The sequence below is a fragment of the Gallus gallus genome, chromosome 19 (assembly GCF_016699485.2).
Source record: "Gallus gallus isolate bGalGal1 chromosome 19, bGalGal1.mat.broiler.GRCg7b, whole genome shotgun sequence".
NCBI classification, from domain to species: domain Eukaryota; kingdom Metazoa; phylum Chordata; class Aves; order Galliformes; family Phasianidae; genus Gallus; species Gallus gallus.
Window position 1 is genome coordinate 6,815,394 of NC_052550.1, and position 11,940 is coordinate 6,827,333.

Genomic DNA, 11,940 nt, shown 5'->3' on the forward strand with positions numbered 1-11,940 from the left:
CAGTGGCCCTGGCTGTGCATGGGGGCATATCCCCAGCAGGTGGCACTGCGGGAGCGCAGCTTCGTTCCCAGGCGCAGCACTCCCAGCTGTGACGTGGGACCGTGTTTGGGATGGGAGCATCCCCCCAGCATAGGGATGCCCAGTGGGGCTGTTGGGCAGGGGGGATGCTTAGCCTTCCTCAGGCCTCTGAGACAGCCCTGCAGAGGACTGGGGACACTGGAGTGTCACCGGGGGGCTGTGCTGGATGGTGAAAACCAGAGCCCTAACGCATCCCCCTGTCTTGCAGATGATGAGTCCCCCGGGCTCTATGGGTTCCTGCACGTCATTGTCCACTCCGCCAAGGGCTTCAAGCAGTCAGCCAGTAAGTGCGGGCGCCTGTCCTTGTGTGTAGGGTCTGGGGAGGGAACTCGGTCCTGCATGTGGCTCCGCTGTCCCCAGTGTCCCATGGTTTGGCAGTGAGTGCACATTTCTGGATGCTCAGCAGTGTCTCCTCCCCCAGACCTGTACTGCACACTGGAGGTGGATTCCTTTGGCTATTTTGTCAGCAAAGCCAAGACCAGGGTTTTTCGGGACACGACAGAGCCACAGTGGAATGAGGTGAGAGGAGGTTGTGGGGTGTGGGGAAGGGACCGTGCTCACCTTCCAGCCCAGGCTTTGGAGCTGATTCAGGTGCTGGTGCTGAGCCATCCTCTCTCCTCTCCCCAGGAGTTTGAGATTGAGCTGGAAGGTTCCCAGTCCCTGCGCATCCTCTGCTATGAGAAGTGCTATGACAAGACCAAGCTCAACAAGGACAACAATGAAATTGTGGACAAGATCATGGGCAAGGGGCAGATCCAGGTATGTGCTGGGGCATTCAGGCGTCTTCTCACCCTCCTGGGGCTGGTCTGCTGGGCTGGGAGATGGTGTGTATCTGGCCTTTGGGTGATGATCCCAGTGTGCAACGGCCTCAGCAGAAGCACAGAGCACAAAGGGATCCTGGGGAGGTGGCAAAGCCCATGAGCACACCGAGGGTTGCATCCAACCCTTGCTCCCGTGGCAGAGGAGCTACAGGAGTGGGGCTGCTCTGCCCAAGATGGGGCTGTGAACTCTGACTGCTTGCCCCAGGGAGGGCTCTGAGCGTGCTGCCCCACATCTCCCGTGCCAACACAGCCGTCCCACTCTGCCGGCCACGGCTGTCCCCCTCTGCCACCATCTGCCTTGCCTGCGCCTCCATCAGCTGCTGTTATGGCAACGGGTGTTTCCAAGGCAACAGCTGAGCTGCCTCTGATTGGAGGTTACCAGGCAGGGAGGATGGAGGCCTTGGTTGCCCTGAGATGCTCCCAGGTGAGAGGCAGCAGGACAACAGGGAATGCCCACCCAGTTTCCTGGCAGGACCCCTGGTCTGGCTGCCTTCCCTGCTGTGCTGGGGACAGTGTCATTCTGGGAACACGTCCCTCCAACCTGAGTGTGCTTCTAAGTGCCCGTCATGGCTGTCTGCTCCATGGGAAAGTAGCCGAGGGCAGGTCTCTGGGGAGGGAGGAAGGAGCATGGAAACGCTGCTGAGATGGAGGCACCAAGTGGGGTCTGCACCGGGCTGGGTGCAAGATGGGAGATGGGGCTTGGCTGGGCTCATTCATACCCCGAATTGCCCATCTGTTGCCCTCCTTGGCACAGGGCAGGGGTGATGTGGGGTCAAGCAGCATGCAAGAGGCCGGGGAAGGGGCTCAGTGCCTCGTGGGGCTCAGCCCAGCTGCACTCTCGGAAATAGCCCATGTCAACAAACATGAGTCACTCTGGGAGACGCGAGGATCAGGATGGGGACAGCACAGCTTGTCTCTGCTATGCAGAAGTCCTGGAGGAAGAAAGGGAGAGATAGGGGGCCTCAGGGCTGCTTGCCCCAAGGAAGACCTGGCTGGATGCAGTGGTGTCTCTGACGATGGGACAGGGGTGACAAGCCATCACCTAGCCCCATTGCTCTGGGCAGGGCTGGCTGCAGCAGGACCCGCACGGTGGCAGACAGGGAATGGAATGGAGCAGGTATGGGCGGGATAGGCACTGCTGTTTGTGGATACCTGAGTTGTTGCATCCTTACTCTGTGCTCTGAGCTGCTAAGGCAGAGATGCTGCCCAGGATAGCTCTTATTTGGTCCCTGAGATGGTGCTGGTTCTACTTAGCAGTGAGGAACAGAAGGCGCTGGGCTGAGGTTGGCGAGGGGCTGGGCAGTGGGTGCATCAGGAGGGCTCAGAGCCCTGGGGGGCAGTCAGGGGCCATGGGGCAGCAGGGAGCAGCCCCTTCTTGGCTGTGCGGCTCTGTTTTGGGACAAGGGGAGGAGATGCAGCTTTGGAAGTGGAGGCTGTATTGTCATGGGCACAGTGCCTGCAGTTCTTGCAGGGAATCACCCCCTGGCTAGCCCCCCTGGTGCAGAGCTGGCAGAGGCTCCACAGGAGGAGATCTGTGGTGTTGGGGCTCTCCTGATCTGCAGGGACTCACGGGATGCTCTGTGCAGACCTGGGGGCCGGATCCTTCCTGGTGCTGAGCCCCATGGGGACAGGGGACTGTGCAAGTTCCCACACTGTCACTTTGCTCTGTCTCTGTGTGCTGTGAGGAGCTGTGGTGATGCTCCAGGGCAGCGCACCCCATCTCCATACTCTGCCCCACTCTGTCCCCTCCTCACTCCCCCGGCAGTGGAGGTGATGAGGTCCAGGGAAGGATGGGGAGCTGCGGAGGGATCCCTGTTCCCCAGAGCTTGGCAGGGCAATCCCCAAAGCACCAACCCCGTGCCTCTTGCCGGGCCCAGCCTGGCTGCTCAGAGGGCTGGGAATGCTCCGGCGCTGTGTCCCCAGCCGTGTCAGGCGGGGCTGCGCAACCCTCCTGAGCAGCACTGCGGGCGGCAGGGCGGGAGTTAACGCGTGGGGGACGCCGGGGGGGCTGTTTTGAGTCACTTCCTCGCAGTGGGAGGGAGGCTTTGGGGCTGCCGAGCCGCTTCTCGCCAGCCTGGCTCACACCCTGAAGATGAGCCCAGCCTGCTGCTGCCCGAGCCGGGCTGTCCCCGGCCACCGCTGAGCTCCGTGCCCCAGCAGCGGGAATGCCAGTGCTATCCTAACCCACCCCCGGGCTGCCCTCGGGTCCTCCGACCTCTCCTCTCGCGTCCCCGGAGCCGAAGCGGTGGTGATGACCGACGTGTTGGTGCAGCCGGACGGTGGCCCCACTCCTGGAGGGGAGCACCTGGAGCCGGGCGCAGAGGAGCCCGATGGCAAACGGCCCCCCACCACCGGCGCCCGCCTGTGGGGCCGGGTGCGCAGCAAGCTGCTGCGACAGAAGGTGCGGGGGGACCGGGAGGAGGTGAGGGGCACCCGGATGGCTTTCCCACGCTGTGGCTTTTGGCTGGTGGCTTTGTTGAGTGGGGTTGTGGCTGTTGGGGTGCCTCAGTACCCGCTTGCTTTGGGGAGAGGGCTCTGCATGCTCTGTTTGGATGCTTTGGGAGATTTTAGAAATAGCTGCCTTCTCGGTGTTTGTTTTTCTCTTTCCCTTCTTCCCTGGGGGATGCTGAGCTGTTTTGTGCTGTGCTGGTCGGGATGTGCTTGGGGTGTAGCACCCCACGAGTGGCTGGGAGGAGACGCAGCACCCCGGCGTGCTGCACTCCCCCATGGGTGGTAGGTGCTGCTTGGCTTGCAGCCCCCCTGACCCTCACCCTCACTCTGCTGCTGCGTTGCAGCTGTGTTGCAGCCCCATCAGTGCTGTCTGTCTTTGGAGTATGATGGGGTACAGGGGGGACGGCACCATCTCAGGCTGTCCTGTGTGACACCTGGGGCTTTCTTCCCGTGCTGGTGCGGAGCGGTGGTGGGCAGGAGCTGCCCTGGCACATGCAGGTTCAGTTTGTCAACAGCGCGGGGGGCTCAGTGGCAGCAGGGCTGGCTGTGACGCAGCAGCATTAACCTCGATTTTGTGCAGCCGCCACTCCCGGGGATTAAGGGGCAGCAAGGGCTGTGCAGGAGGCTGCCGGGGGCTGTTGCTGGGTCAAAAGCCGAGCGGGTTGTGCTTCCCTCTGCTGCTCCAGGATGTGGGGCAGACGGGCAAGCAGGGGCTGTGTCACCGTGAGCTGTTCTGCTGAGTTCGGCCACAGCAAGTCCATGTGCAGGGTCCTGGTGTGCAGAGAGCACATCCCACATCCTGCTGGATGGGGTTGTGAATTGCTGCTTCGGGCTGTGCTTTGCTTTGGGCTGGTGCAGGGGCTGCTGTGCTCCAATGGCACAGCTCTGGCACTGCCAGCTCTGTGGCAAGGAGCTGGATGGGGAATCTAGAGCATCCTCTGCTCGCTGGGCTGCTCCGGGAGGCCAGGCTGGCTGCCCTCAGGTGCCAAAATGATGTGGAATGGCCCCAACTGCAGCAACTCTGCTGTGATCGCGCTCCCAGGGTGACACAGGGTGACGCCACGCTGGTGAGTCACCACAACGCTCAGAATGGCTTCACCCCAGGCTAAGGCATCGAGTGACCTCATGGATGAGGCACAAGCAGGGATGTGCCCGGCAGCATCTCAGCTCTTGGGGCGACTGCATGGGTCTCCATGCCACCAGCAGCGAGCACAGCCTCTGTGCTGGCCTCAGCATGGGTGTGTCACAGCACTGTCCTTGTGGGCAGGAGGAAGTTGTCCTGCAGAGGCACCTGTGACCCGTTTGCCTGGCTGCAGGGTGATGCATGCATCCAGCTCAGCACAAAGCTCCTGCACAGCACCTGGCATCTGGGACTGCAGCGTGTCACCTGCACCATCCTCTCTGCCAGCTTGGGGACATTACTGGGTCGTGCTGGAGTAAGGCAGCTCCCTTTAGTGCAGGAGAAGGAGATGGTGATGGTGACAGTTGCTGAGGCTGGGTGTTTGCCAGCACTGCATAGGCAGATGCTCACATCCATCCTCCCACATGTAGGGACAAGGCTGGCCAAGGCACTGTGCCCTATGGGGACATGGGCAGGGCTTGGGGACTGCTGGGGCCAGCCCTGAACCCACAGCCCCACAGTGCACAGGGACCAGCCCCAGCTGCAGGGCAGCTCAGTGACTCCAGCTGAGCCATTTCCATTGTGGGGCAGTGATGGAAGCGGGGGGGCTGTGGTGTGGCAGGCAGGAATGCAGCATGCTCATGGTAAGGTCCGCAGCTCTAGCATCATCCAACCTGGCTTTTATTATGGCTCTGTTGAGAGCCTGCTAAAGCCCTTCCAGATGTGCACTGCCAGGGCCATCAGAGCCAGGGGGACCCACGGGATGGGGCCAGGGCAGATGCGTGTGTTGTTTTCAATTAATCTCGTGTTGCAGAGTACAGAGGCCCATGGCTCCTGACCTGGCTGGGCAGTGAATGACTGCAGTGACAAGCCAGCCCCTGTGCTGTAGTCATACAGGAGATGTGGGAAAGGGGTGAAAGCCCCTTGCATCTGTCCAAGGGTCCCTGGCCAGAACTGTGGTGCTGCTGTGCAGGGGCCTGTGGCAGGCATGCCGTGGCATTGTGGTGGAGGGAACATAAGGGATGTGGAGCTGCAGGACTAGGGCTGGCCACGGTCCAGCTGAAGTCTCATGACCCTTGTGTCCAAACTTACTGTGGAGCCCCATGGGAGCCCAGGGTAGCTGCAGCCTTCCTTCTCTTCCTCCTCCTTCTCCTCCTCCTCTTCACTGTTCCCAGCAGCCACAGTGCTGGGTCTGAGCAGGGAGCCAGGGCAACTTAGTGTCTTGGTGTGCAAGAGGGGACGTGAGGTACCCCAGCACCCCCCAGCACAATGTGCACTGGCTTCATGAGCAGCCAGAAGCTGTGGCAGGGGAATGGCAGCTCAGTGACTGAAGCTCTGGACATCTTGATGCTTGCCTCGAGCATCTCCCAAGCCAGCAGCTGCCAGAGGAAACTCCTGTGTCCTTGAGGAGTGACCTCACATGTGTGGCATGAGCCTCGCCTGGCAGCTGCACACACGCGGCCCTGGGACCCCCGCCAGGTCCACGTCCCATCCCCTTCCCCGAGGGGACATTAGTGCTGGGTGCTGCCCCGCTGCCTGCCCTGTGCATTACAGGGATCGATGGGGACAGATCGATGCTACCAGCTGGGGACCAAAAAGCCCCAAAAGGCCACTGGAGTGAGAGCTGGCTGCTGCGACAGAGCCCCATGCCCCTGATCCCAGTCCCCATCCTTGTGGCAAGGCGAGCTGGTGGCAGTGTTCCTCACCCCTGCTGTCATGTCTCCAGGGATGAGGTCCCCGATCTCCATGCTCTCCTGGGTCCAGAATCACTGCTGTCAGCTCTGCCCCAGTCCTGCATCGCTGGGGATTGGGGACGGCTCTGTGCCACCTTGCTGCCACCCGTGTCGGGACCTTGGGAATACCAGAACCTCGATGCAGCCCAAGGGAAGCATCACCAAGTCCTCTGATAGCCCGAAAGCCTGAAATAGCAGAGCCCGTCATTCCCAGGGGTTATAAATAGCCCTGGCTATTGGGAGATGTTGTTTTTTTCTGCATGGAAAATGCTGCCCTAGTTCTGTTCCATCAGTCTGCCTCCAGAAATAGTCCCGATTCTTGGAAATTTCTTGCCCCTGGGGTGTGTGTTCAGCCGGGGGCTCAGGGAGGGACTGATCCCACGTGGGTTCAGCACCCAACCCAAAGGGACCCCGGATTGTCCCCGTTGGTGTCCAACACCACCTGCGGTTAGGGGGGGGTGGCAGCAGGTGGGAACTCGAGGACTCTCATGTGCTGTCTCTCCCCACAGCTGGACCCACAGGCTGTGCAGACCAAGAACTGGCACATGGACGTGATTGAGATGAATGGGGTAAGCAGGGCCAAAGCCCCTTCCTTGGGGTGAGATTGTTGGTTCCTTCCCAAGGGGAGCTGCCAGCTGGGGTCCGGGCTGTGGGGCTATGTGACACAGAGATGGTATCTCCCGTAGATCAAGGTGGAGTTCTCCATGAAGTTCACAAGCAGAGACATGAGCCTGAAGAGGACCCCGTCCAAAAAGCAGACCGGAGTCTTTGGAGTCAAAATCAGCGTCGTGACAAAGTGCGTGCGGGGCTGCGGGTGGCTGCTGTCCCTGTCCCTGTGGGATCTGGGAACGTGGGGCTGGTGGGGTCCAGCAATTACTGCTTACACCTCTGCTTTCTGAGCCAGGCGTGAGCGCTCCAAGGTGCCTTACATTGTGCGCCAGTGCATCGAGGAGGTGGAGAAGAGAGGCATTGAGGAGGTCGGCATCTACAGGATCTCTGGCGTCGCCACAGACATCCAGGCATTGAAGGCTGTCTTTGATGCGAGTGAGTGACTGCCACTGTCCATCTCCAGCCATCAGGCACCCTTCCAGCCCACAGTCCTGCAGGCTCGGGGTCTGCCTGTTGCATTGCATGAGGTGCAAATCGTGTGGGTGGGTGCATGGGGTCTGAGCCCCCAGAAGGGAGCCCTGCAGCCCCTGACCTATTTTTGGTGGTGTCTGTGTTATGGTTGTGCTCTGCCTCCATGCCTGGCCGGCTCCCAGGGAGACACTGAGTCAGGACAAGGTTGCAGATGGATTTGCAAATTGTTCCGCGTTCCATTGCCCAGCAGGCGTGGACCGCTCAGCTGTGCCCAGCCCCGGCATGGCCAAACAATCCACTCCCAACAGCAGCAGGAGGGTCAGCAGTTGGATTAATGCTCACGCTGGTGCACATCCCCTCCATGGGGTGGTCACATCCATAGGGACCCACGCTGTCTCTCGGGGTGCCATGGGGATGGGCACCCAGCTGTGCTGCCCTCTCCTTGGGCATTGGGGAGATACCGGTGTTGGCAAACAGGAAGCGCCACACGTGGCTCTGCTCTCTGGCCAGATAACAAGGACATCCTGGTGATGCTGAGTGACATGGACATCAACGCCATCGCCGGCACGCTCAAGCTGTATTTCCGGGAGCTGCCTGAGCCCCTCCTCACTGACAGACTGTACCCTGCCTTTATGGAGGGCATCGGTAAGGCCTTGGGGATGAGAAGGTGTCTGGCCGTGCTGCTCCTCCCCACCATCCTGCTCGTGCAAGGCTGGATGCCCCATCCTGAGCTCTCTCTCCTTGCCCCCAGCCCTCTCGGATCCTGCTGCCAAGGAGAACTGCATGATGCACCTTCTCCGCTCACTGCCCGACCCCAACCTCATCACTTTCCTCTTCCTGCTGGAGCACTTGAAAAGGTAACAGCTTGGCGGTGCGGGGCAGGGAGGGCAGCACAGCCTTTGGCATGAGGCAGCTCTTGGCTGCCTCAGCCTGCGCGCAGCTGCTGGGATGAGCTCTCTGTGGCCTCAGCAGAGGGCAGGGAATCAATTTGGGACCATGCAGTGCCCTCTTAAAAAACAGCACTGCATCCCTTCCCACCAGTCCAGGAGCAAAGCACATTGTGCTAATCCCCATAACATGTCTGCAGGGGTGTTCAGCTCTGCAGAGCCATCCTGAAGCTGCATGCAGCACCTTGTGCTGCTGTAGTTGCACCCCAGCATGGCAGAGGCTGGAGCTCCTGTGCCGGCTCCATCTGGGGCAGGGAGAGCCCATCTGAGACTGGGGAAGGGCAGCACTGGGGCTCTTGGGTGGACACAGGGCTGTCAGCAGGGCCTGGACACAGTGTGCTGTGAGCTTGGGAATGGGACTGGCAGCTCGTGTTACTCACATCGGGAACTGTTTTTCCTCTGGTTTGGCTAAAAGCAAACAGAAAAAGTGATTGCTGCTGGGGGTGGGGAAGGAAAATCCATTTCCATCCTGAGAATTGGGCACGGGCAGTTCCTACATCTGCTTTCCTGGCCGGGGCTCAGCCAAGGAGTGTGGCCACCTGCTGACATGGCAGTGCAGTCCCCCGGCAGGGGTTAGCTGGGGCCAGGGGCCGGTGTGCAGCCCCCATGCCCTGCAGGGGCTGGGGCAGGGCGGAGGCTCTGTAGATCAGAAGCAGGCCAGAGCTACGCCGCTGCCACATCACACTTGGGGCTCTCAGCCAGGCCTGGCGGCTCCTGCAGAGGCCGTGAAGGGGGCTGAGCTCTCTGCCCTGCCCCTGGGTCTGAACGGCCAATGCTGGGGCTGCAGAGTGGGAGGGAGGCTTGGTGTTTGTTCCCCCACGTTGCCCCATGGCTGTGCTGCTCTGGGGGTGAAGCTTTGGGGTCTCACGCTTGTGTTCTCTCCCCACCCTACAGGGTAGCGGAAAAGGAGCCCATCAACAAAATGTCCCTCCACAATCTGGCCACAGTCTTCGGGCCAACACTGCTGAGACCTTCAGAAGGGGAGAGCAAAGGACACCTCACCCTGGCATCCGACATCTGGTCCCACGATGTGATGGCCCAGGTGAGAGCCGGGTTGGCAGTGCAGGGGGGTCCTGGAGGGCTTCCCCTGTCCGTCCTCACTGGGGATTGCTGCAACAGGGCATGCTGGCAGCACTCTCCTTTTTGGCTTAACACCCCCTCTTTGCCCACTGTAGGTCCAGGTCCTTCTCTACTACCTGCAGCATCCTCCCATCTCCTTCACGGAGCTGAAACGCAACACACTTTACTTCTCCACGGACGTGTAGCCCTGCAGGGAGGAGGCACCGGCTGCAAACACTCCCAGCTCCCTGCCAGGGCCATGGACCGGATCGCTGCCCCCAGGGACATCAGCCTGGACCCGGGATGTGCTGCCTGCAGCTCCTGTACAATCGTGTACTGATGGCCTGGTGCCGCCCCAGCGCCGTGCCGCTCTGTAAAGTAGTCGTGTCTTATGTCCCTTCTTGTGTTCAAGAGTTGTTTTTATGTATATTTGTTCAACGGATGAGGTAGTGACTGACAAGGGCTGTGGACACAGGCTCCTCCTTTGGCTTACTTTCTCCTGGACTCTTTCCCACCCGCTGACTCCTGCCCAGCAGCCCTCATCTCGCCCTGCTCAAAGCCTGCAGCACCCACCAGTGCCCGGCTGCTGCTTGGCTCCGGCTCCGCTCTGCCTCACTGCCTGCGCCGTTGGACCCCACACCCGGATCCGGCTCTGCATCCATGAGAGCACAGAGCAGGGTGCTGCTGCTTCCTCACCACGTCCCTGCTGGGTGCTTCAGGCCAGTCTTCTTGCTCCCCACGCTCCGCCTGCAGGGGTGCAGCGTGGCGGTTACCTCCCTTGGTGTTCTGCAGGTCTCACAGTTTCCCCCGCACAGGGCCTAGGGTCTAGGCCTTGTTCTTGCCAAGCAAGAGTATTTCCCTGCCATTTCTGTATCCCTGCCTTAGCTCTGCACGTGCCCCTTCCAGCCAAGCACTGCCACTGGGTTACCAACCCCTGGGCTGCAATGCACTGCAGCTCTCTCTGTGTCCCACAACGAAGCTGGCCGAGGCCCCAACAAGGAAGAGGAGGTTTTGTTTCCCTCCGTGGCCCAGGGACAGGAGGAGGAAAGCCCTCGTGGGCTCTGTTGGCTCTCGCTCCCGGAGGCAACAGTGCTTCTCACAAAGCAGTTTGGTCAATGGCCGTGTCCCTGCCCTTACAGGTGGGTGCTGGTGCCTGCTGGGACACAAAGCCCCGGCTCTGTGAGCCCACTCTGTGTTATCATGGGGAAAGCCCCCTCCTCGTCTGCGGTGGCCCCATGCACTCCTGTGCCAAAGGAGATGGATGAGAGGTGACCAAGCGTGTCCCCACTACCAGCCTTGCCTTTACCCACCTGACTATCACACTGTTCCAGGTAGAGCCCAACCAATGCTCCAGGTATGTCCCAAGCCCACCTCCCTGGGGAAGGCAGCACCTGCCGGCCCCCCACCAGCAAAGCAACTACAGGAGGGGGAGGTCTTTTGGTCTCCCTCTAAAGGGCTCACACTCCAGCCCCTGCTCCTCTTGACTACCAGCTAAACAGAAGGGAAACAGCATAGCAGAAAATAACCAGGCGTCTGTCTTGGCCCTGGACCCAGGAGGGAGGCCGAGCGTTAGATCTGACTGCACAACGGATCCCTGCGCGTGTCTGATTTGTTACATGTGTCCAAGTCTCTGTCCACCATAGTGTCATTCCAGATGGAGGCTCTGTACAGCCAAATCCCCCCTGCGTGATGGTGGCCGGGGACCGCTCCGCACAGCCCTGGCACAGCAGGCGGCGGCCGTCCCCGTGATGGGCTTTGTTTGTCCCCACGGAAGGGGAAGGCAGGGGGGTGAACTTTTGCAGCTACAGGTAGAATAGAACTGTTAATTAATATTTGACTTTCAGAAGTTGTTAAGGATATATTTTTGTTTGTGTTCTGTTTCAATTTCTGTAGATTATAAACTTTAAATGGCTGTAAACCATGTGAAGAGGAAAAAAAACCAACAACCTGTTAATAAAAATGCAAAGCCCCAACATTTGCACAAAAGGAGCCCTGTGGTGTTGCTGTTTGCACGAGCTGATCCCCTTGCTTCACAACTGCTCCTCTCTCAGCCATGGAAATCTAGCTAGTTGTGTTTCAAGCCAGTGGTATAAGCGTGGGCATTGTGCCAGGCAATCTTTTAAGAGACATCATACGGTTTGGGCTACATCCTTGCATTTCAGTACGTTCTGGAGGAAAAAACCTGGACTGTCTGGAGCCAGCTTGTTTAATCAGCCCAGAATTACTCAAGCTTCAAATTCAGCTGACTTGCACAGCTTCTGGCCTGAGGATACTGAACAGGCACAGCGAGGGAGATCAGGCGATCAGGAAACCTCAGCTGATAGATCACATGGAGCTGTCTCCCCACGTCTTTCCATGGAGGCATGGGAGACAGCACGCCTCCAAAGTGACCACTTTCTCACTAAACACCCAGCTGGTGTTGCTCTTCCAGGTGAGCAAATGCTGTGCTGTTCTGGGATGTCAAACCCTGAATGCAGAGGGGAAGCAGGTGGGAAAACTCCCCATTAAATGTTCACACTGCACTTTAAATCCTGCTGTCTCATTGTAAGGGTGGATGTTTGCCCTTGCACAGTGGCTCAAAGGTGGTTAAAATAGAGTCTAAACTATTTTGAATATAAAAATGATCCCCTGAGGTCTGAAAACAGAATTTG

The 11,940-nt window shown here is 59.5% G+C and overlaps 1 protein-coding gene across 5 annotated transcripts in view; it reads left to right on the forward strand.

The window, feature by feature from the left end:
- The window catches only part of ABR (ABR activator of RhoGEF and GTPase), a 30,525-nt gene extending 19,247 nt beyond the window's left edge, over positions 1–11,278 (forward strand). For 4 of the 5 annotated variants that reach the window (XM_015295831.4, XM_004946646.5, XM_015295832.4 and 1 more), the window contains 10 exons: positions 287–361; positions 500–597; positions 706–837; positions 6,713–6,772; positions 6,890–6,999; positions 7,108–7,247; positions 7,794–7,928; positions 8,035–8,140; positions 9,125–9,272; positions 9,406–11,278. In XM_015295831.4, coding sequence (XP_015151317.4) covers positions 287–361; positions 500–597; positions 706–837; positions 6,713–6,772; positions 6,890–6,999; positions 7,108–7,247; positions 7,794–7,928; positions 8,035–8,140; positions 9,125–9,272; positions 9,406–9,495 — 1,094 coding nt within the window. In that variant the 3' untranslated portion in view covers positions 9,496–11,278. Of the gene's footprint in view, positions 1–286; positions 362–499; positions 598–705; positions 838–2,982; positions 3,301–6,712; positions 6,773–6,889; positions 7,000–7,107; positions 7,248–7,793; positions 7,929–8,034; positions 8,141–9,124; positions 9,273–9,405 lie in introns of those variants that run through there. The other variant, XM_040650467.2, reaches the window with a different exon arrangement.
- The last annotated feature ends 662 nt before the right edge of the window (positions 11,279–11,940 follow it).